At 37.5% G+C, this 23919-nt stretch overlaps 4 protein-coding genes across 5 annotated transcripts; 1 reads left to right on the top strand and 3 right to left on the bottom strand.

Moving 5' to 3' along the window:
* LOC103331945 (phospholipase D gamma 1) lies at positions 1–7615 on the bottom strand. Of its 2 annotated transcripts, XM_008234621.3 has the most exons (11): positions 7492–7606; positions 5438–7131; positions 4937–5053; positions 4078–4272; positions 3410–3661; positions 3152–3220; positions 2915–3062; positions 2201–2349; positions 1364–1540; positions 1015–1212; positions 1–545 (listed from the first exon to the last, which is right to left on the bottom strand). In XM_008234621.3, exons 2-11 carry the CDS (start codon positions 7106–7108, stop codon positions 252–254), a joined length of 3270 nt encoding a protein of 1089 aa, XP_008232843.1. In that variant the 5' UTR covers positions 7109–7131; positions 7492–7606; the 3' UTR covers positions 1–251. The 2 variants fall into 2 exon arrangements, with proteins under 2 accessions (XP_008232843.1, XP_008232842.1); XM_008234620.3 differs by having other exon boundaries at positions 5438–7615.
* Positions 7616–9503: 1888 nt separating this feature from the next.
* SBTI1.1 (subtilase family protein) lies at positions 9504–12446 on the bottom strand. The gene is made up of 2 exons (XM_008234618.2): positions 12346–12446; positions 9504–11853 (listed from the first exon to the last, which is right to left on the bottom strand). The coding sequence occupies exon 2, from the start codon at positions 11846–11848 to the stop codon at positions 9551–9553; it is 2298 nt and encodes a 765-aa protein (XP_008232840.2). The 5' UTR covers positions 11849–11853; positions 12346–12446; the 3' UTR covers positions 9504–9550.
* A 1007-nt stretch (positions 12447–13453) lies between these two features.
* XSP1 (xylem serine peptidase 1) lies at positions 13454–18078 on the bottom strand. Its single transcript, XM_008234699.2, has 11 exons — positions 17900–18078; positions 17690–17784; positions 17481–17578; positions 17234–17377; positions 16995–17100; positions 15645–16158; positions 15331–15428; positions 14999–15223; positions 14807–14915; positions 14502–14715; positions 13454–14167 (listed from the first exon to the last, which is right to left on the bottom strand). The coding sequence occupies exons 1-11, from the start codon at positions 18011–18013 to the stop codon at positions 13629–13631; spliced, it is 2256 nt and encodes a 751-aa protein (XP_008232921.1). The 5' UTR covers positions 18014–18078; the 3' UTR covers positions 13454–13628.
* A 1956-nt stretch (positions 18079–20034) lies between these two features.
* LOC103331943 (glyoxylate/hydroxypyruvate reductase HPR3-like) lies at positions 20035–22104 on the top strand. The gene is made up of 3 exons (XM_008234617.2): positions 20035–20653; positions 21163–21706; positions 21850–22104. The coding sequence occupies exons 1-2, from the start codon at positions 20180–20182 to the stop codon at positions 21685–21687; spliced, it is 999 nt and encodes a 332-aa protein (XP_008232839.2). The 5' UTR covers positions 20035–20179; the 3' UTR covers positions 21688–21706; positions 21850–22104.
* The last annotated feature ends 1815 nt before the right edge of the window (positions 22105–23919 follow it).

The raw sequence follows: 23919 nt of genomic DNA, 5'->3' as shown, positions 1-23919 counted from the left end.
TTGTAATACGATTTTCATTATTTCCTTTAATGCTTTATACAAGAAAAGTACTTAGACCAAAAACAAACATCAAAAGATGCACAACCCGAACTATAATAATCTACAAGGCAGGTGTCTAACAATATACTATCTATAAGGGCCAAACTTGTACGGTGGGTTGTAAAAAGGACCCCCGGAAAAAAAACCCAAAATTGTGCTGTCCATAAATGAATTGTTCTCCCAAAACCAACAAACTGGATTTGATTTGCAGATCAAATGGTTAGGTTTTCTTGAATTCCAAGGAACGAACCAGTTATATTTCCTCCCACGTCAGGGAAATTCTCACTTCCAGGAAGGGAAGTCACTTTACCTTTTCGATCAACTTCAACTGGATACTTCAATAGATGACCCATAATCTCCGTTACCTCTTCAGCAGCAAATTGTTTCCAATTCGTCTCACCCATTGATCTAATTCTCCTTACGCATTCAAGACTCTCTGGTTGTGTGAAGCAGTCCTCAATGATTCCGGTGTGTTCTGCCCATAGCGACATTCTGTATCCATATATCTATGAAGCAAACAATCCCAACATGAAGTTAGATATCATATATTAAGTTAATTTGAAACAGCTGAAAACAACTAAATGGTTAAGCATTGGATTAAACAACATATATTCTTTCATGACATTTTAGAATTTGTATCGCATATTAAATGCTTTTGGCGACATCAATAAAAAGTGATGATTCCAGGAATCAAATTTAAAGTTGCCGTTATCCTTCTGGCAATATTGTTTACTTAGTGATCTATTCCACTCTAATGATTTTATTAATGCCTCGAAATGCTGAGGAAAACAATCGAGAAGGCTTCGTTCTGGAACCTAGTCCTCAATCCTATGGTACTTATGACTTTAGAATATTCTTCACCATTATTCATGCTTGAATTAAATAAAGTTCAAGTGGAAAACATACATTTATCAGTACGTCCTTTTATATAGATAATAATAACTCAAAAACTAACGATACTAGTTATATGGTTACCTGTCCATGAGGGCTAGAATGTTTTCTTGCCCAGGTATGATGAGGTTGATAGGACCCCATTGCAATTTCAGTGTCTCTTGTTCCTTCCATAGATCGCTGGTTGATGTTTGCAGACCCCACTATTACATACTCGTCATCAACTATCATGCCTTTCGAATGAACATAAATCATAAATCGCCGGCTCTTTTGACTAAGTGCCTAGAAACATGAGATACAGCAGATATATAGGTAAATTTGTGGTACAACAGATACAAGGACAAATGGTAATTTCAACAACAAAACATCAGAAATGTTTCAACTCTCTTTTTCTCTAAATGGAGCATTTTTTTAAAAGATAAAAGATATATACCTGAGGAGTGTTTGCTGCGGTAGGACTTCCAGAGACTGATGTGTCATTTCCATCTATAGCCTCACGATTGCCAAGACAGAAGAAGTTTAAATAGTCCTGGGGGGAGAATGCACCTTCCAGCCCAACTTCCACTAAAGCCTTGTAAATTGTCTCATACATCATTTGCATTGTCTTGTGCTGAAACAATCAATAAAAGATCCCAGAAAAACACCATTTAGAACTCAGCCAATACAGGGTCTGTAGATTTTATTAGTAGATGATGAAACCATCCAGCATTGAATTTAATTATTCCAGGAGAAATTTTATCTTACAATCCGCCTTCCTTTCTCTCCCTCCCCTTTTAACAACAGTTATAAACAACAATATAAGCGAAAACCAATGTGACAAACCAAAGCCTCCTCTAAAAGGTCTAGCTCAGTAGACATTTAGATTCCTGGGTCTTACTTAACTACCTCCACAATGTAGAACTCAGGGGTATCACAAATTTCCCCACTTTAACCGCTACTGTCCTTGCTAGAAGAGAAATCACACATCTACCAATAAGCAATCCTTTTCAATGTGGCAGGGAATCATTTACCTACCGTTGCTCAAGAGGCTGATGCCCTTTCCCTCATCGGTAGGGGAGTATCACACCTCAGTTCTTTCAGATTTCACATATAACAGAGACTTTTTCATATTAAATAATCCAATTTGTATGTTAAAATATATATATATACACACACACACACACACTGAGTCACATGTTTCTAATTACAGAAATTATGGAATAAGCATTAAATTTTTTGAATTCTTGACTAAACAAAGGATTCAATTACCAAGTTAATAATTAAGGCTTACCTGCCAAAAAAGAATTCTTTGTGTTGCTGCACCTGTTGGAACACCCTCTGGCCACATTGGAATGACGATATATGCAGCAAATCTCTCATTTGCTCGGATCTTACTAGCAATCTTAAGGGCAATTTCCATAGGAATCAAATTATTAGCACCTGCATAAAAATTTAAAAAGTTACTAAGACCAAGTCTGACCATGATTCTGGATTCCATATATAAAGTTAACATTGACAATATAAGGTATTTTAGTTCTTAGGTGGCCAGGTGGCAAAATTTATACTTGGTGAAACCCCCCACCCCCGCTTTACCATTAACGATACTGCCAAATGATACCCAAACAAAAACCAAAAAACCTTGCCATAATAGATGGCGGAGATTTGGGGACATGGCAGACAAAGAGTGCATTTTGATACTCCATCAAATGAGTCCAACAAAATTCCAATGCTAGCTGTCATTCCATTTAATTATTTACAACAGTGACTACTTAAAGTAATATTGTAGCTCTTATATGCAGGTTGAGTTCATGAAGCTTTTTTTTGTGGACCTAACTTTTTGAGACAGTGTGAGTGCTTCCATATTCAACTCTATACATCTGTGAAACTGATGTTCATCTGTAATTTTGTGTTGACTGAAAAGGTGACTAAAAATGCAATCCTAAAAAGCAGCACATTTTACCCATTTATATCTATCCATATCTCTACATATGAAAATGTTCCTCACCTAAGTCTTTATATGAACTCCAATTGTATGAGGACCCAATGAAGTACTGATTCTCTATATAAATGAAATGCTGGGCAGCACGGATGGCCTTCACGTAGGCTGTCTGTATGCTCATGTCAATCAGCACATTTTTTCCACACACCAAGTTCTGTTACAATACAGCATTAATCATCAGTCCAAATGTCAACCTCCAAAAGATCACAGAAAAGAGAAAACTGTCAGTAAATGTCCCTTCACCTTGCTTGTTGCTTCTTTTGGATCCTTTGGGAAACCTTTAACAGAATTTGAGTCAATTGAACGAAAAATCTGCATGGTGAAACACCAGAGAGAGAACATTTTCATTTGTGAGTGCACAAATATATGCAAACTAATTTCAATAGTTACTCTTTTTCTTTGCCTTGGAAAATTTGAATACAGGATCTACTCGGTCCCACCCCTTTACCTGTCGATACAAGTTTCAGGGGCAACCTCAATAATCAGTTACAACCATATTACCTGAACATGCCAAGTTTCAGGATCGTTGTCACTAGTGGAAGCAGCATGGGATGCTCCAATGATGTCTGGAATCCTTTCTAGCTTGAGCAGAGCATCACCATATCCAATTTTTTTCAGTTTTTTCATCCCATGTGGTTTTGAAGCCTTTAGCCAGCGCTCTTCAAAGTTTGTCAAAACATCATATGCTGCTGGCCCATCAAGTCTAGAGTGCATGTCATGCCATGGCTCTCTTGGACAACCAACAGTGCTACCCTTTGAAGAGATAAAACCATATAGATAAATAGCAGAGAACAACTCGTAAATTGATGAGTGATAACTAGACTGTGTAAACTGGGGCAAAAAACTTAATTTGATGACAATGATTGTGAAGTTATCATGCAAATCTCATTGAGAACAATTGTTTTGTAAATACAAATTTGAAGTATTGAAGATTTTGTGGTATAAGTTCAAAAAAAAAAAAAAAAATATCTGGGACTATAAACTAAATTTCTGCCTCCATCAATGAGTCAACTATAGTGGACACATAAGGTTCAAATTTGAGCTATAAGCTACTTCTTTTTTTGGCATGGAATTCCAATAAATGAAAAGTTGGAGTTCCAATAAATGAAAAGTAAGTTACAACTTAACTATACAGCTATGCAATTACAAAGAGAAGGTCTCATAATTACCGTGTATGTTGGGTTGTGATAGTCATCTTTATGCACTGTTTGTAACGTCCTAAATAGAGGGTGATGTGGCGTATCATACCGACCATCACATAAGTCAAGTCCCCCAACAAATGCTACGATTTTCCTCCTACTATTACCAGCATCAGTGTCCACTATTACAGTTTTCTGATGGTGAGTATAGATCGTCCCAACTTCCTGGAAAATATAGAAGCAATTCAATGCAAAACATTACAAAACAAAGACAAAAATTACAAGAATTTAATGGTATAACATGAAGACAAATACATGAAAAGTGGTTATATCAGCTAACCCTCAATCCAGGCTAATTAAGGTCAGCAAAACAGCTGTACAACGGCTATTACAAAATAAAGTGTTTAGACAATCCCAATCGATCTGTTGTTTCACTTGCATTGTTAAATTATAAGATTCTCTTATAAGCACCTGAGAGGAAGGAAAGCATAATAAGGTTTCAGAAAAATTATTGTCTTCATGACCTGTATTTCAATTTTTTGTCCTCTGTAAAGAAAGTGTAGAAGAATTATCTTGTGCAATACTTTCCTGTGACTTATTATTTTGAAAAACAATTGTGAAGTTAAGCATTAAACTGTTTAGTTTGCAACTAATAGACCAAGGCTTGACGTTTCTCAAAACTGCAATAAGCTGTGAATGCTTACGGAATTTCCAAAACTTAGTAAAACTGTAAAGCCTATGGAGATCTAGAAAATCAACTACCTTAAAAATTAAATCAAGTTCAGAAAATAATAGGACCACGAAAATACAAACAGAATTAGATGCACAATATTAAGTAATGAAAAATGGCAACACAGCAATATACAGAAAATGCTTGATTATTCCTAACCCTTTGCTTGACCCAGCTATGTCGTTTTCCCGCAGTGCGGGGACAAAGTAACACTTGCACTGAAGAGTGCTTGAAAAATCGCCGAATTTCTTCATCATGGGTTTGCATGATTCCATCCTGCAACAAAAAAATTGTTATGTTCAATTGGAAAATACATACAACAAAGGTTTCCAGTTAGAATTTAAAAGGGAAAATAATGTGTAAAACAATTCAACAAAAGGATTATATCACTGACTCTATCAACAACGTCAGTTGCCCTAATCTAAACCAATGTATCATGATAGCCAAATTCTGGCATTCATTTATCTTGTGATTCAATAGTCAATTGCAATTACGCTTTTTGTGATGTGACGTAAACTAAGTAAATGGACTTGCATCCAAGAATTTCACAAGATGAGTTATATATTACAAAGATAAAGAAAACAAAATGACTGAACTTTTAGAACCACAATCCCTTGATAGAATACCATTCCAAAATATGAAAAGTCGAAGAATACTTACCGTTTTGTAACCCAAAATGCTTCTTGAAGTAGGGTCATCCCAAACAAGTAACAGCACTCTCACTCCTTCCTGGGACTTGGACCTCAGAAGATCCCCTATGGTGCAATTTGATGCACCACTAACATCCCGAACTAATCTAACATTGTGCCAAACTGACCACCCAGCAATGTAAATTAAACGCCGGGCCTGACGTATTGCATCGAAAATGTCATGCCAACACCTCCCATGCACATATGGCATCCCCCCATCTAATATCAAGTTCGGAAGGCACCCATCTGGGACATGGGCATCTTGATAAAGAGTTACTTTTCCACCTGTCCTAAGAGGAAAATATGTGCCAGGAACCCCAAAATAATCAGGGCCTGCCCCCACTCCATTATGGTAAACGCTCAAATTCTCAATTGGAATGTACTGAATTGAAAGTCTTAGGACAGCTCCAGCTTTACATTGCTTCCCACTAGTATTCAAGATCGGATAAACTCCCTCAACTCTTGCTCCCGTGTAAATCTGTTCGACTGGAATTGCCACAACTCCAATAAGCTGAGACCCCACAAGATCACTATCTTTAACAACAAAGTGCACTTCAGGAGCATGATGTGCTACTGGAACATTGAAATGTTGTGTCCAAACAGGAAATTCAGAATTGCTAATCACATATGTCCTCCCAATTACAGCATTTGAAACTGAAATTGACACGTATGGATCACTAGTAATCTTACGGCTTGACTGCCCATCAGTTTTGCTGCTTCCACTCCCTGGTAACCTCAAAAACATATCTCCCAAAGTCTTGTGGAACATGTCCATATTCGGAAGGTTTCTCGCTTCATATACCCAAATGTCCAAATTCCCATGTAAAAGCAAGACCTTCAAGGAACCTTTATTCTGCAACGGAATAATCTGCAAACTCTGGCTATGTTGTGACCCATTAAACGAACTTGAATGGGTATAAGCAGAATGACTCGGTGATTCAATCTGACCGGAATAAGACATCTCCCAACTACTGGAAAATGAGCTATTAGGATACGCATACAACTCCCCCGGAGTATCATACCTTGCACTACTGGGAGTCGAAGTTGCCAATTCTTGCACTAAAGGTGATGGGGGTGCAGAGGGATCCAAAGATTGATTGTCAGACAAATGCACATTACTCAAAAGCTGATCCAAGGGCGGGTAAGCAGAAGAGTGAGGAGGCACGAGTTCTGCACCATTATCATGAACTGAAGCCCCCCCAATTCCTACTGGACAGCTATCATGCCGTTGATGATTCGAGAACCTACTGGGACGCAGAGGGGCTTGATGCGGGCTTTCAGGCGGCGGGTAAGCCTCAGACTGTTGGTAGTGGTAATGGGAAGCACCATACTTGAAACTGCTATGCTGCTGAATGGATGGCAGAGGACCACTATGGGTAATTGGACGAGCCGGGGGGTATGGATACGGATAGGGAGGCTGGTTATAGTCTAAAGGCCCTGAATTGGGGGAGGATGAAGAAGGTGATGGAGGATATGCATAAGGGTAAGGATATGAAGGATTGTACGGTGGGTATGGATATGGAGCAGGTTGATATTGATCTGGAGGTGGAGGAGGGTATTGAGAAGGAGGCTGGTGAGGGTAAGGGTAAGAATTCTGGTATGGGTATGGGTATGGGTATTGTGAAGAACCATTATTATCCATTGCACAATTCAGTTTCTTAGCTTCTTATTGGCAGAAAATGAACAAAAACTTGTTATCAAATATCAAAAAGGCATGAACTTGATATCTAATGGGTTTTCAAAGGAAATTTCTATAATACATATATTCTGCTTTGAACTTGAAATCTAAGGGTTAATAGTATGAAGGGTTTACGATTGGGACTTAAAAAAATGAATCTTTTACAGAAGGTGAACAGGATACACCAAGAGATCAAAAGGGTTTTTGATTCCTAGTGAGAGAATATATATTATGTGCAACAAGAGAAGAAGCTCAATAGAATTATATATTTTATATAACAATTAAAAGATCCCCAAAAGTAGAGAGCTTTAGCATTCCAGAAAGAGAAAACCCAGATAGAGGTTTACCTTATTGGGGTTGATATGCTGGAAGATTGAAAGAATGTATTGGAACCTTCAAAGAAATGCAGACCAAGAAAATAAGCTGGACTTTTAGATCAACATCTTTATGATTACTTCTTCGTGTTTGACAACGTACGCAGTGCCCAAACTTCCAGTTTCAGCCCGTTGCCGTCCACGTGGAGCATTCTGACTGGATGAAGACTGGGACCCACGGCCACCTCAGCATCATGCTATGCCTATTTAATTTTTTCCTCAAACTTTCATTTTTATTTATTTATTTTTCGGATGAAACATAGATAAGACAAAACAGTAGAAATGGCCAACAAATGGACGTTTCTTGTTGACGTGTGTCTTAAGAACTTCGAGAAGTACGAAATTAAATGAAAATTGAAAATAACGCGTTACTTACTTTCCCTAAGGAAAGGGAAAGAAGTGCTTTAAAAAGCAAAAATAATAAGACGTGAAAATATTTAAATTTGGACACAATCTAAGGGATTGTGTATTTAATGAGTTATATTTGACAGAAATGTTGGAACCAATTGAAGAGAATCTCCTCCCGCTTTGGATTCACATTGAATGCAAGTACAATCTAATTTAATTATCGAATAATTATAGTAAGTAATGTTATATATTATAATTCGTCCACGTATTATAATATAAGTGAATAATAGTTGATATTGTACTCTAAAAGTAGGTAATTTGCGTTCCATACTATGTTCCAAAGTCAGTCTAGGCCATAGTTTGATTGATACACAAAATTGGAGAGTGCTTCTTAATTAATCAATTGAAAGTTTAGATGCTGATATTGATTTTGAAATTTCATTGTTTTGTGTGTTTTTTATTTATTTTATAAACAAGGTTTGGCAATTTAAGATGTGAAGAAATACTTTTGCAACATGCCCAATTGGAGTCATTATGGCAACAGAAAGATCTTTAGAGTGATCATCTCTTTCTTATGCTATGAGACTATGCATGTGATGTGCATGGGGCATCATATATGCTTTCACCTAACTTCCTTGCTTCATTTTCTTTTATTTCAGAATGTGTTTTTCTTTTCAAAATCAAGCATATGATCGGCCTCTGCAGAGACACGTAATTGGACAAACAGAGGAGCAGATAAGGTTTTGTTGTGGAAAATGCTGCTAGGTGGGGTTGGGGGGGTTTTTGTCAACTAAGTTTAGGTCGCACATGAGTTTCAAAGTATGAAATTTAAGACTTTGCATTTGACTAAAATTCTTGTGATAGACATGATTAAAATAGTATGGATAATCAAGATAAATCTGTCTGTAAATTAGAAAAGCAAATCTTGTGTATTATAAGTAATCTTATGTAGAAGTGTCTTGTAAGAGTAATATAAACTTGCCTTACAATGTAAGATTTTTTGTGTGTATTCAATCCTATAGGGAAAGTTGCAAATGTGGGTTAGGTCAGTTAATAGGCAGTGTGTTCGTCTCCTTACACTCGAGTTTTGTGTAACTTTTAAGAAAAGCCCGGTTAGTGGCTGGTCTCATTCTCATTGTTCTTTCAAGTCCAATGATCAATTGCCACAACAACGTAATCACAAAGCGGTAAGGGAGACTATTAAGAGTAATGCTACATGTATCACATTCACAAATCATGTCGTAGGTGGGTCTCATAGTTATTATGTTGAAAATGTGACAAGGAATGCGATAACAAATATAGTTTAATACGTTTTATGGTTTAACAAAACAAATATTTAATGATAAACTTGCATGAACCTGATGCCATGTAAAACTGGTGCAGCAATGGCCCGGGGTGGCTTCTTCTAACACCCAAATAGATTTGAAAATTCTTATTGATAATTTTTGGTTAATCACATAAATTAGTAATTTTTCCCATAGACTTTTCTCCATCATATTTTATGGCAGGTGAAATTACATGCTTTCTCTAGCATAATATCCAGCTTAACTGGCAATCCCTGGTAATATTTATGGCAGTTAAAATTACATACTTCTGTGCCCTCCATCATTTAGTCCTAAACTTGAGGTTGATGGTGATTTAGCCCCAAAACTTATTATAGCTTTGACCAAAAATAAAAAACTTATTACAGCCAAGTTACTGCTATGGGACTTCCAACTCTATATTTCCCTGACACCCAAGTTAGGGTTCCGAAGGATGAATTGGTCAAAGCTGGTCCTCCCAATGCAACAAAACTGACTTTGTAGCTCAGTTTTTCACCCATCTTCTTAAACCCCAAGCTCCTAGGCTCAACAGTTACTGATACTCCAGTAGGTTCTTTCACCTGCACTGCATAAGTACTAGGAATTTTACCAACATTTTTCACTGTCCTCTTGTACGTAACACTCATATTCCTTGCATCTTTGCTGAAAAGCACAGAGAATGAAGGGTAATTCAAGTCACCAGGCTGAAGAACTGCATTTTTTGGACAAGTAAAATTAACCCCACTGGAGAAAAGAGCTATTTGGGAAGAGTTATAACTCAAGCTACACAAATAAAACAGGTAGTCTTCAGCGGTAATGTCGTAAACTAGTCCTGGATCAGCAGCATTTTCTGGGTCAACATGCCCTGAACCAAAGGCAAAAGGGGTAGCTGATTTTGAAGTACTAGTTGAGCCAATATCAGCAATTGGGGCCCCTTTGTTGTTTAGTGTGTAAGCTGTGGTCATTAGTGCAGATTTGATTGCTGCAGGTGACCAATCTCTATGCACTGACTTGAGAAGAGAGGCTAAGCCACTCACATGGGGGCAAGACATTGAAGTGCCTGAGATTATGTTAAACAGAACACTTCTGTTATCACTTTCAAGCATGCTTGGGCTGATATTGGGTGGCCAAGCAGCCAAAATGTCCACACCTGGTGCAGTCACCTCAGGCTTGATCACGTCCGGTCCAGCAGAATTTGGCCCTCTAGATGAAAGGGCTGCCATCACAGGCGCAGTGTTGCCGTAGACTGTGCCTTGGAACACAATCAAAGCTGAGGGTTTCTTTGCTGAGCCTACGTATTTTCGGATGGCTTTAGCAGCAGAAGCTCCAAGAGAAGTGGTCGGCAGAATATGAGCGTCAGCAAGAAGTTCTTCACCTTCATCTTCACTGTTCAGTAGAAGCATTCCAGCTCCCCCAGCCTTCTTCACTTTATCTCCAACTTCAGTTCGCGAATATATTCCTTCCTCACAAACCACAATCTTTCCTTTTACAAGCTTCTTGACCAGTGAACCTTCAAAGCAATACTCAGCTCCTTGGCTACCTGCAGTTCTGTTATACACAAGTGGCAATCGTTTAGTTTTCTTACCAGAATATAGAGATGAACCTTCAAAAATTTGTCCATCCCCAAGTTTCACTGCTGTTGGAAAGCTTCTGTCACTATAGCTAGCTGCAACAGTCATAATCCAAGGTGCGGCATTACTAACACTTGACCTAGAAGGGCCTGAGTTACCGGCTGAGCACGACACAGAAACTCCATGTTGGATTGCCCCAAATGAAGCTATAGCAATATTGTCTTTGTAATAAGGCTTAGAAACACCTCCCAATGAGAGTGACAAAATGTCTACCCCATCTGCAACAGCACTGTCAATAGCAGCCATTACATCAGAGTTAGCGCATCCCGATGTCCAGCAGGCCTTATAGGCTGCAATTCTTGCAGTATACTTCATTCCACTGGCTGAGCCCTTGGCCAAGCCAAATAAGCTGGCTTGATTCACAAAGTTACCAGCTGCAGTGGAAGCAGTATGAGTTCCATGCCCATTCGAGTCACGAGGGGATCGATAATCCACTGTTTCATTGACTCTGCCAACAATGGCCTCATACCCTTGGACAAAAGCTCTTGCACCAATAAGCTTTTTGTTGCAATTTGAAAATGAGAACTTTGTGCCTTCTTCACAAGTGCCTTTCCAGCGAGAGGGTACCGGGGACATACCTGAGTCCTGGAAGCTTACATGTTCTGGCCAGATTCCTGTGTCAACAAGGCCAACAATTACATCCGAGGCTGAGTTGGAAGCGCTCCAAAGTCCCTTGCCATTTTGTAAGCCAAGGAACTGTGGAGTATGTGTGGTATGGAGACTTAGCAGCTCATCAGGTATGGCAAAGAGGAAACCATCAACTTGGTTCAAGGATTTGAGTTGATTGGTTGACAGCTTTGCTGCAAAACCTGATATAGCAGTTTCATATATGTAAAGGAGCTGAGGAGTTGGTGTCTTGTTTTCTTTTTCTTCTTCTTGAGATGAGAGTTTGGTGATGGAATCAATCACTGCTTGGTAGTATTGTTGATGATCTGAGTCTGTCATTTTGGTCTTGTCCATGTGAATTATGTATGTCTGTTCTTCCATTAAAGCAATTTTAGTTGTAGCCATGATGACCAAGAAGAACAAGAATGTTCTAATGATGATCATGGTAGCTGTCAAAGACAAAAGGGATAAGTCAACAAATAATAAGGAAGTAAAGCAAGGAACAACACTTAAAACATGTCAACTAATGAGTCACCATTAATAATACATGAGAAATTCTACTCTTGGTGCTAATTGAAACCAGGACTCATACGAAAAACTCAAGTTATAACTCAGATAGATGAGGCTAGCTAGAGGGATTAGTTTGAAGTAACAATTACTTGTGATGAAGATATACAGGTGATGAGTAAGTTGAAAAGTTATTTGAGACTCCAAAATAAGGAAAGAAAACAGAAAGATAAACCAAAAGAACAGTTCCCAATCGCAGCAAGCCTAAACGTTTCATGCTCGATCTCTTTAACATTTTGATCTAAGCAAAAATTAGAAGAAAAATTCCAACTTTTACTCGGCTAATGTGGCTTGAAAATGTGATCCCTCTAACGTTTACTCGAGTGATACAAGGAGAGAGTCAGACAGAGTCAAAGAGATGTTCAGATAGATACCTCTACTTGCTTCAACAAAGAGAAGGAGAAAGTCTCTGTGTAATGAAGATTTCCAACATAAAAACAAAGAGGTTCTTTATATAGGAAAGAAAAAGAGTAAGCGTGACTTCAAGTTGACAATTTGAGCTCTTCCCACTTATTATTGCATAGTAGCCTACCATACAACAAGAAGCGTGCCCACTTTCTCTTTCCTCCGAAGTGCACGCCTTCAATTGGACCAAAACTAGACAGATGGCTGAACAAATGGCTTCTAGAATATATCACTTCTCCATATAATCACTTTAAGTCGATTTTAAGTGATTTCTCCCCAGAATCACTTAAAATCACTTTAAATGATTATATGGAGAAACACCTCCTACATGCTTCTCACCAAAAGTTATTTTGGCCTATCCAAAATCACTCCCAAACGAGCCCTAAGTTAGTCGTTTAAAAAAATCAGAAAATCATAAGAAATACAAGACCATTGCATGAAACAAGTGACTATCAACTTGCTATAGAAGTTTGATTGGGAGATTTTATATTAGAACTATGATGGGACCTCAACTTGCTTCAGCTTATTCACTTCAAAAAACATATATGTTTGATTTAGCATAACCAAATAAAATAGAGAAACAAATATCATACTAAAATGCAGGAGAAATATCTACCAAAAGGAAGTGGCTTGCAGCCTTGCATTATTGTCCCTTGAAAAAAAAGAGATGTTTGTTGGTTGTAGGCATGACATCATTGGTATGGGTGGTGCACTTACTAGTCCTCCTTCTCAATGGAACTGGTGCATGCTGGTAAATTGATTTTAAATCCACCTTTGGGAAAATTAATTTAGAAAATGTGAGGCCACAAATTAATTTTAAATCGCTCGGTTTGAATTCCTTGAGCATTCAGCGCATGGCCTTATCACCAAGTCTTCCTTTGAGTCCAATTTAAGGTACCGATTACATGAAATGAAATGAAAGTTGATTGAAATTGAATGCACTTAACACACATGACATTACATGTACCGACTTCATCTCTCAAGGGTTTGCTGCATTTTGGTTCCTTCGGTTCTGATCAATTTTCAAGAAATTAGTTGTGCGAGTACGAGTACGTGTTCGAGTTACATGAACAAATGTGGAGGACAAAGTTTTTATTTGTTTCAATTTCTATTTGTATTTCTTTTTTCTTTACATTCAATACATTGAGAGAGCATGTGAGAATGCAAATATAGTTCACTCTTGTTCATTGTACATGGACTTAGTCCTTCATTGATTTCCTATACTACGTACCTTCAAGTTCAAGTAACATCCTCATGGACTGTGAATGACAATGGGGCTCCTCACCGTGTAACGAGAGCTTTTCCATCCGAGGGAGCCAGATATCATTCGCATACTAGGCATTGGGTTCGCCTTTACCACAACTTGGAAGGTCCTCTTTTCCAAAGTGGTAGAGAAAGACAAGCTCATGGGCTTAACAATGATTTCAACTCCTTTTGGTGCTCTGATGGTGGCATTGTAGGTGGATTTAGCAGGACCCACATTGGTGACAGTTCTTCTGAAAACACCTACTGTTGGTTGTTTGCTGCTTTTCAAGCTGAGCTGCATAGTGGGATAGTTGAGAGCATCATAGCCTTGTCCAGGCAGCAATGAGGAACAGTTTACGGACTTTGAGCCCACTAAAGGGGCTAATGAGGACCCTTTATAGCCTTCATGGCAGAGGAACTGAATGTAGGACAATGTCCCATCCATGTCATAGACTAAGCCTGGGTTTACAGCTTTAGTTGGGTTCACTTGGCCAACACCATAGGAAAATTCTGCATCGCTGTTCACCCTCTGGCTCATCGGTTTCGCTTGACAAAGATTTCAACATTATAATCAGTGTAAAACCATGACAAAAGTGAGCAGCATGAACAAATTCGAGTACTATGAGTAAGGGCTTGTTTGGAAATCCTTCTTTACATATTCGCTAAAATCTCACATGTAAGGTGCTTTCTTAGGAAGCGCTTTCATAACATTGTTCACTAAAATCTCACATGCTTCTTACATATTCACCTGAAACCGCTTTGTAAGAAAGCATCTATCATGTGCTTCTCCAGAAAGCCCTTAAGGTGTTTTGGCACTATCAAAAGCACTCCCAAACATAAGTCTTCCTAAGATGAACCGTAAAACGAATTTATTTCATACCTGTGGTCAAGATGGCAGATCTGATTGCAGCTGGTGACCAATGAGGGTGGAAGGACTTTACATATGCTACTACTCCAGCAACATGGGGGCATGACATGGAAGTTCCAGACATGATTGTAAATTCTGAATATTGTGTATCACCTTCCAACCCAGTGAGTGACTTTCTTAGAGTGTAAGATGCCAAAATGTCAACCCCAGGTGCTGCAATATCAGGCTGCACCATATATATGACATAAAAAAGAGGCTCAGTTTCTAGCTGATCTTAGTTATATGGATTATAAGAAAATCAATGATTAAGACTAGACCTTGAGGATGCGTTCTGATCCTGGATTCGGACCACGGGATGAGAATGAAGCGATAAACGGAGCACGTTTCTTTGCTTCATGAGACTTGGATATCACTGCTGATGGTGATCTACATGACAAAAGTTCTAAGCTGCTTATTTACTTTTGTAGAAATATCAAATAAATTGGCAAAAACTAAGCTGCTTATTTTACCCTGTTGAATGTATATACTCATCTATGATTTCTCCAATTGTATCATTGACCATGGTTCCTGGTGCCATGAATATTTGAGCAGCATCAAGAAGCTGATCATCTTCAATAATAGTGCCAACACCTCCAATTCCCTTAACAACAGAATCTGCTCCCCAATTTTCCAGTTTGCATAAAACAAGCTTTCCCTTTACCTTGTTAGGGTCTAATGAATCCTGAAGACAGAACCTGGTATACATGGCCATCCAGAATTCTTTTTTATTTTTTTATTTTTTTGGGTCAGATTAATTTAACTTGTTATTCTTGACAGCTGATGAACAAAGACAAAGTAATACCTTGCACTCTCCTTGGTTTGAGAGTTTCGTGCTACATCAACCCCGCTAACAAGAGGGTACAAGTTTTTCTTTGGATTGAATGTGTTCACTCCAATCCCCTGCATATTTCATACAAACACAATTAAACTTCACCATGCAACACATCCAGATTAAGTTTTACGGGTTTTTGCAACAAAAAAAAAAAACCAAAAATTTAGATACCTACCAAAAGTAGCCTTTTTTTTCATCATTAAGCTAGTAATTAATTTGTGGGCAAAATAACCATGGTAAAATTCGAAGTTTTACACACTTATTAAGAAGAAATGCAAACTTACTGAGACATCCTTGCCATTTCCCAGATGAACTTTACTAATGAACTGCCTATCAATGCCACTCGCTGCCACAGTCACAAACCATGGTGCATGGTTAACAACACTTCCCAAACTTGGTCCATCATTTCCAGCTGAGGCCACAGTGATGATGCCCTTCTTCATGGCATGAAATGCACCTATTGCTATACTGTCCCGAACGTAATTTGGCCCCCCTCCACCAATAGAAATTGATATAACATCGACACCGTCGTGTATGGCAGCATCATATGCAGCTAGGATGTCCATGTCTGTGCAGCCGGAGCTAGCCCAGCACACTTTGTACATGGCCACCCTAGCTGAGGGCACTGCACCTCTTGCAGTGCCCATGGCTAGGCCAAAGAGGCTGGCATTGGGAACTTGGTTGCCTGCTAAGGTTGATGAGGTATGAGTCCCATGACCATCCACATCTATAGGAGATAAGATGTCAGCTGGATCTGGATTTCCATCAAGCTTGAAGTACTTGGCACCTATGATCTTGCTTTAAGTGACCAAATGGTAAAATACATATATGGGTTAGGCCATTTTCAAACTTATATGGTACAATCATAGTGTCCCAAAATATTATTTGTGGAATCTTCTTTATTTAGCAAAGAGTTTTTTTTTTTTTTTTTTTGGGTGAAAAAGAAAATACACATATTCATAAAAAGTTTGAATCATTGAAATTTATGCAAATTATTATTCACTCATGCAATATGGCATTTAAAAAAGAAAAAGAAAAAGAATAGGTGTCAATATTGACGATTCAAAACATTTTTAAAAAGGCGTTTTCAATTTAAACATAAACAAAAACTGGGTTTGTTCTATTCATCATGTATATCGTGAGTGCAACATGGTAGCAGATAAACTAGCTGAATTGGGTTCATGTCTTGAGTTGAGTCTATCAACTTTCCAGGACCCTCCAGACAGTATTAGGTCATTTCTTAGTGAAGATTTACTTAGAGTCTGTAGGCCTCGAGCCATTGTTTAATTTCTTTGTTGGGCATTAGCCCGTTTCTTCACCCAAAAAAAAAACATTTTTAAAAAGACGTTTTCAATTTAATTTTGAAAGGTAATATTCAGGAGAAAGGCCCTTATACATGGCAATAACTGAAAACAAATGCTCTCATTTTCTTTCTCTCCCTCTCAGGTTTTTTGTTCCTTGAAGAAAAAAGGAAGAAAACAGTAGATTGACAATTATGTAGGAAACGTGTTTCTGGTGTGGTGTATCAAATAACTTTCTGAGAAAACCTGAAAAGGGTATTTGCCAAAAACTTATGTAATTAGGAATATTTTCTCAAATGATTTTGTTGTCTACAATCTGTTGAAAAAAGTTACTTGTTGCATCCTGAGAAATTAGCAAAGTGGCCACAAGTTCCTTTCCATTTTGCTGGTGGAGGACCAAAGCCGTCGCCCTTAAAGCTTTTGGACTCTGGAGTAATTCCTAACAGCATGAACAGACAGATTATATACACAACAAGACAACTCAATGTATATGTAAGTTTTGTTAACATCAGTTAATAGTTTAAGAAATGGTAAGAAAAAAAGAAAAAAAGAAAAAACACTAATTTTTCAACCTGTATCAAGGAGACCAACAATTATGTCACGTTCAAGCTTTAAATTTCGTCTAGCTTTTAATGGTAACCCAATGAAGTCCCATGATTTTGTTGTGTGCAGCTTGTGATACCTATTCGGAAGCACGGACAGAACTTCGTCCATTCCTATACATTCACGACGCATAACATGCGAGATTATTAATCTGAGAACCATTGATTAAGTAGATTATCGTTTGAATGTTTGGTCCAAATTCAGTCACAGACATACCCGATAATCTTTCGGCTTCATCACTAGAAAGCTTAGCAGCAAATGCATTGAAGCTCTTTGTGTAGCTGTAAACCATGGACTCTTTAGCCTCAACATAGCTGCAAAACATGAACATGTATGTAAAAAAGAATGCCAATATATAATTTCATGTATATTATTATAGTTCAATGTTTTTTTACATATGCGCATGAGATAAATTGTCCACTAACCTTTCTTTCACAGATGAGAGGATATCAATATGTGTTTGGGCTGCTTCAGAGTCCTCATTCACAGCATGATCTCCCAAGTACACAATGTAAAACTTCTGTTCAATATTTCATAATTACAGAAATGGCAAGTACATGCATGAGATCATAGAGCTACAAATGCCAACAGAAAAAAAAAAGGAACAAAGGAAATTAAGGGACTAGGGAGTGTACCTTTTGGTCATTTCCTTGAACACAAGCAAGGCCTACTAAGATCAAATGAAGAAGAAGAAGAAGCAGCAGCCAATGATCAAGAGGAAGGGGAAAACTAATTGTCTTGCTCCACATGCTTGCAAGATTAGTATTGGCTCTATAAGATCAACTTTTTTTTTGGTTTCTTGTGAAACCACTTTGGTTGTTATATGTAACAACAAGAGGACCTCTTCTTGTTATATATAACAACCTAGGTGGTTTCACAAGAAACAAAAATAAAAATAAAAAAAATCAAAAGATAAGAGGAAGAAGCTTGAACTTAACTTCTGACATCCCTCATAGCTGAGGTTTTAATTGGTTGGGAAACCTTGAAAGTCAGTTAACAGAAGTTCAGGTTTGAATTCTGCTGAAGTCAGTGTCATGTCATGTATGGTCTGGGATTGCTTCTTTGTGAGAAACTTGCTGAAAATATATATGTCACTGCCCTCTTTGTTTTTGTTACACTTTACATTTTTTTGGATGGGGTTATATATTTGCCCATGTGAATATATATATGGGTCAGGATAGGGGGAAACACAAAAAAACATAAATTTTGACGCACTTTCTCAACCATTAGATAGTGAGTCATCCGAAGATTATTGAATTTAGACTATGATATGTTGAATTGGAAAATCAAGAGTGATTGCAGAGATAAAAAATTCTAAGTTCAATGAAAAGATCACTGTCAAATTTAGAGCATGAGTTGCTTGGAAACAAAGAGCCTATAAGTTTATAACCTTTTACTTGAATTCCAATTCAAGCAAAAAGGGCTTTCTGTTGCCACTGGTAGAAATAAGGATGACTTATCAAATGGACTAATAAGGGTTTATTAACAACGACTGTTCAACTTACCAAATGGATTTGCTTATCTTAAAAAGGATTTACCTCAGACTAGGAAGAAGTCTAGTGTAATAAACTTCTAAACAAGCATCATTTGTAGACTGTTACTCTTGACTTGAAATATATGCATAATTTGGACTATTGCTAAGCATAAATTGGGCATACAGTTATTTTTTCCCTTTCCCTTTTTGTTTTTGTTTTATAAAAAAATCCTTGAAGACGTTCATCCTTCATGCAAACCACAATTTGACACACATACGAAAATGATTTATCCAAGCACAGAAAGAAACATTTATACACACATGTCAAACTATAATTGATAAGAAAATAGGAGTTTCTAATGAAACAAGGCAAGTATGTTCCTTTTCAAAATACAATCACAGGACAAGAGTAAAACAAGAACCAATCCGAGTGTCCAAACATGAATATATCAGAAGGGCACCCAAAAAAGAAGGGATACAAAAGACTAAAGGTGCGTAGATTTTAAAATAGCTATAGAGAGTAATGCAGTATGACATGAGAAAAAGGGAAAAAGAGAGGAGAAGCAAGGGGATGTGGGCTTTGGATCATCAAAGGTCTTTTTTGGGATAAATGGGCTTTCGGATCATCAAGGAGAGGCCCTGCGATGCTTGAAATATCTTGGATAAACTTTATTGCATCATCGCAAAGCCCATGTTTGTTCTTTTTTTGAAGTAAATGATGTCAAAGTTCCTTGCATATTCATTTGAAAGTGCTTTTAACCAAAAATAAAATAAAAGACTAGCCTATCTAGAGGGCGGTAAATGCTTGATAAGTAGTTTTTTTTTTATTATTTTATTTTAATAATTAACAATAGTTATTCATGAAATTTAAAGTTAGGTTCTCTTTTAACAAAGTGAAGACTGAATGTCACTAAATCAAATAGTCATTATGAGTCTAATCAACTCTAAAATTGTCGGTTTTTGATATCTATATAAAGGGTGCGTACCAAATAATAGTTATGCGGTGCTTTTATTTTGAGTCAATTTCATTTAAACCCTCTCAAGTTTGATTCAATTACAACCAAACTCGCATGTTTCAATAATGACTTGCTAAGCTCCAATTGGTAGATAATTATAGTTTTGTTTTTATTCAATTTATTCATGTCTTTTTCATTGTTTTTATTAGAGCTATCAGTCTATTTCCACCATTGTTCACTGAGTTAGACACCGTCATCAATCAAATTGGCCCGTTGGCTTACGCCAAGTAAGGTATCAAACTCTCTTCCATGCTATTTGAATCGGAATCTCTTTCAACAAAATAGACAAAAATGCTACTACTCCCATTGGGCACTGTAAATATTTACTTAAAAAGGAAAGCTTGAGCTCCTTTTCCAATTCCCAGTTCAGAAAGAAAAAAATATTTCTCAATCTCTCAAGTCTCAAATCTCAAGAAGCAAATCCAATGGCACACAATAACCACACCCATCATCTCCATGGCCAAGACCTCCCAAAAGTTCTGCAACTTCTCCCAAACCCCTGCTTCGCTCTCGTGGAGGCCAACAACTCCCACAAGTTCCACTTCCTCAAAGCCTGGGTCTCTCCTCTCCCTCAAGACCAGTTCTTGGAAACGCAAGCAGGCTCAGTGCAGGTCCTTCTGTCCTCCGCCATTGGACCGCCCATCACTGCCCAGATCCTCCATTTGCTGCCCTCCTTGAAGCTCATCGTTACCATCAGCGCAGGCCTCAACCATGTCGACTTGGCCGAGTGTCGAGCGCGCGGCGTGGCCATTGCCAGCGCCTCTAAGATCTTCGCTGAGGACGTTGCTGACGTGGGCGTGGGGCTGCTTCTCGATGTCATGAGAAATATTTCGGCTTCCGATCGGTTTGTCCGAGATGGGTTTTGGGTTAGCAAGGGTGATTTTGCTCTGGGTTCTAAGGTGTCATCATCAATTCTAGTTATTTGAAGTTGAAATGATAAAGTCACATACTTTTGTTGGGTCTCTGTGAGATTTGATGTGAAAAGTGAAGCTTTGTTTATTTGTATACTGTTGATGCTTTGCTTTGCTTTTTTTTTTTTTTTTTTTTGTAGTGTTTAGATGAATAGATTATCGACTGTGGAGTTTGATTGGTTAGCTTCTTCTTTTTTTTTTTTTTGGGAGCCAATATTGAGTTTGGTTCGTTTGTTGTCAATCATTGGTTTCCAATCTAGTAGGGTATGTTAGAATTCCATGAAGTCACTATCTTGTTTAGAGTCTAAGAATAAAAAGTCAAAAATGTTAGACTCTTCTTGAGTTTCTTATAGACAACTTGGTTGAGATTAGAAGCTGAAAGTAGTGAAAAAGGAATGTCTTTTAACAGTTCTTCACATCTTTATAATTGAGCTATGAATCTTTCTTTTTTACTGTTGGTTATTTAAAATGGTTTTTGTGATGATTGGGAATTTCAGATAGGAGGCAAACGAGTTGGGATTGTTGGATTGGGAAACATTGGCTTAGAAGTGGCTAAGAGACTTGAGGCCTTTGGTTGCAGTATCTTGTATAACTCAAGGAAGAAAAAACCATTTGTTTCGTACCCTTTCTTTCCTGATGTATGTGAACTTGCAGCCAATAGCGATGTGCTTGTCATTTGTTGTGGTTTGAATGCTCAAACCCACCACATGATTAACAAGAAAGTCTTGTTGGCATTGGGAAGAGAGGGGGTGATTGTGAATGTAGGACGTGGGGCTATAATTGATGAGAAGGAAATGGTGCAGTGTTTGGTGCGAGGAGAGATTGGAGGTGCTGGTTTGGATGTGTTTGAGAATGAGCCTCATGTTCCTAAAGAGCTATTTGCATTGGATAATGTCGTACTGTCACCACATCAAGCTGCCCTTACACCAGAATGTTTCAAGGCGTTGCGCGAACTAGTAATAGGGAATTTGGAAGCATTCTTCTCAAACAAACCATTGCTTTCTCAAGTGGAGAATAATTGAAATATATTTATATTTTCAGGTTAGCATATCCATATCTTGCATGTCATAATCATGGTTTATTTCCCATGCATTCATACAGAAACCATTTGCATAATTGAGCTTTAGCAATAACTGTTTTAACTTTTCTTCTGCTAAGTTTTCTGCACTTCTGAATTAATGCAGGGTACAAAAAATTGATGAAATTAATGAGGGGATGAAAGAAGACAAGGATGAAGAACTGATTGGCATCGGATACGGGCTTCCCCTGAATCCTGCGTATCAGCGCCACATAGATTATTATGATTCAATAATTGTTGAATTTTCAATCTGATTTTTTGGCAGGTTTCATGCCTTATTTAATCAGTATGCCTTAGTCTTATATGAAACTGCATGTAGCCTTGTAATTATTGATCAATAAATCAGCTTCAGTGTTCGTGACCTAGCGCTCAAAGGATGCTTGCTCTTATAAACTTGCTTTTATCTAGCCTCCTTCTATGTTTTGTTACTAATTGAAATGAGGAATGCAAACTAGAAGTATTTGGGATTCAGAGCATGCTATTGTCGGTCTTAACCCCATTGACTCCATTGACCTGCCGGAATTGTGGAGCTGCTATAGCTAATGCAAGAAATGTGTTCTGTGAGGATGTGGCATATGTGCCAGTAGGGATTGCTTATTCATGTGCTAAGAAAGATTTCGGCTTCTTGGTGGATATGTGATACAGAGGATTTGATCTACTCTATTGTTCTGAGGCCACCATCTATGTGTTTTCTTTTGATTATGTGTTTGTGAGGGGAAATTGGTGTAATGAGTTAGCGTTTCTAGTATTATTGTAAATTTGAGAACATTTTTTGTTGGTAAAGTAATTTCATCTCCTACTAAATTGCAGCTTAATAAAGCAACAAATTAGAAGCAGACCCTAGCGCATTTGAGTACGAATTGTCCCGCTTAGATTAGAGTAAAATATTAAAATGGGACAACAGAGACTCGGGTAAATTCCTAATAGTAATGGATAATGTTATAAACTAAAATTTAAAAGAAAGAAAGGATCCCAGTATACACATATATAGTATAGCCTTTATTAAATTAAATTAAAACAAAATAAAAAACCAGTAAAGTCGGGTGGCTATACTATTTTTCGGGGAAAACTGAAAAATCGCGTATAGCCGGCCGGCTATACTCTTGAGTTAAACAAAGCAGAGTTGTCGTACACCGCCCAGATGCCATGTCAAAATAAGCATAGCCGGGATTTTTCCAAAAAAATTAAACACGTTGCGTATAGCCGACCGGCTGTACTATTTTTAATATATAAAAAGATTAGCGATTAAGGGCCATGTGTCAAAAGTAGTAGAGCCGGGCGGCTACACCATTTTTAAAAGGAAAATTGCAGTGTAGCCGCCGGCCATACTATTTAAATAAACTATATTTAAAGTAGTACGTGTAAAAATAGTAAACTCGTTCGGCTATACTATATTTTTTCAAAAAAAATTATCCAGTATAGCCGCACGGCGGTACTATTTTTTAATTGTAAAAGGAACCCTGCAGATTAAATAAATTATATTTAAAGTAGTGATCAGGTGCCACGTATAAAACGCCAAAGCCGAACGGCTATACTATTTAAAAAAAATTAGAAACATCGAGTATGGCCGTTCGGCTGTAATATTTTTAATATAAAAAATAAACCCCTACAGATTAGTGGCCAAAAATACTATTTAAATACATTATTTAAGTAGTTATTTGGTGCCACGTGTAAAAATGGTAAAGCCGAACGGCTATACTAAAAAAAAAATTAGAAACATCCGGTATAGTCGTCCGGCTCTACTATTTTAATAGAAAATAGGAACCCCTATAGATTAGTTGCCACGTGTCAAACATACTATTTAAATACATTATATTTAAAGTAGTGATTTGGCACCACGTGTCAAGAATAGTAAAGCCGTGCGATACTATTTTTAAAAAAAATAGTGGTACAGCCGTGCGGCTATACTGTTTATCAATAAAAAGTTAAGCAAAAAACACCTTTCTTGTTGCATTAATTTATACTTTAGAGATATTAGTTTGCTAGTTTCAACATATCCAAAGTAAATATTGATAGTCCATTGTATAATATTTTAACATGTATTTTATTTTTATTCAATAATGTGTGATAATTATTTGTATAATATGTGAATTTTGTATGTTGTATTGAAAATTTTGTAAAAAATACGTGTATTAAACATGAGGAATATGAACATAGATATACAATACAAGTATCT

This window comes from Prunus mume, linkage group LG5 (assembly GCF_029339155.1).
Source record: "Prunus mume cultivar Tortuosa linkage group LG5, ASM2933915v1, whole genome shotgun sequence".
NCBI classification, from domain to species: domain Eukaryota; kingdom Viridiplantae; phylum Streptophyta; class Magnoliopsida; order Rosales; family Rosaceae; genus Prunus; species Prunus mume.
Note: the sequence above shows the minus strand (reverse complement) of the source record. Positions and strands in the feature narration are given on the sequence as shown.

Coding starts and splice junctions, on each gene's coding strand:
- LOC103331945 (XM_008234620.3), bottom strand. CDS start 7,108: ATGGATAATAATGGTTCTTCACAATACCCATACCCATACCCATACCAG. Junction 5,054..5,437: donor GCATTTTGGGTTACAAAACG/GTAAGTATTCTT, acceptor TTTTTGTTGCAG/GATGGAATCATGCAAACCCA. Junction 546..1,014: donor ATTCTAGCCCTCATGGACAG/GTAACCATATAA, acceptor TTTGCTTCATAG/ATATATGGATACAGAATGTC.
- SBTI1.1 (XM_008234618.2), bottom strand. CDS start 11,848: ATGATCATCATTAGAACATTCTTGTTCTTCTTGGTCATCATGGCTACA.
- XSP1 (XM_008234699.2), bottom strand. CDS start 18,013: ATGTGGAGCAAGACAATTAGTTTTCCCCTTCCTCTTGATCATTGGCTG. Junction 17,579..17,689: donor CTCTCATCTGTGAAAGAAAG/GTTAGTGGACAA, acceptor CATGTTTTGCAG/CTATGTTGAGGCTAAAGAGT. Junction 15,429..15,644: donor GAAATGGCAAGGATGTCTCA/GTAAGTTTGCAT, acceptor TGAAATATGCAG/GGGATTGGAGTGAACACATT.
- LOC103331943 (XM_008234617.2), top strand. CDS start 20,180: ATGGCACACAATAACCACACCCATCATCTCCATGGCCAAGACCTCCCA. Junction 20,654..21,162: donor ATTTTGCTCTGGGTTCTAAG/GTGTCATCATCA, acceptor TGGGAATTTCAG/ATAGGAGGCAAACGAGTTGG.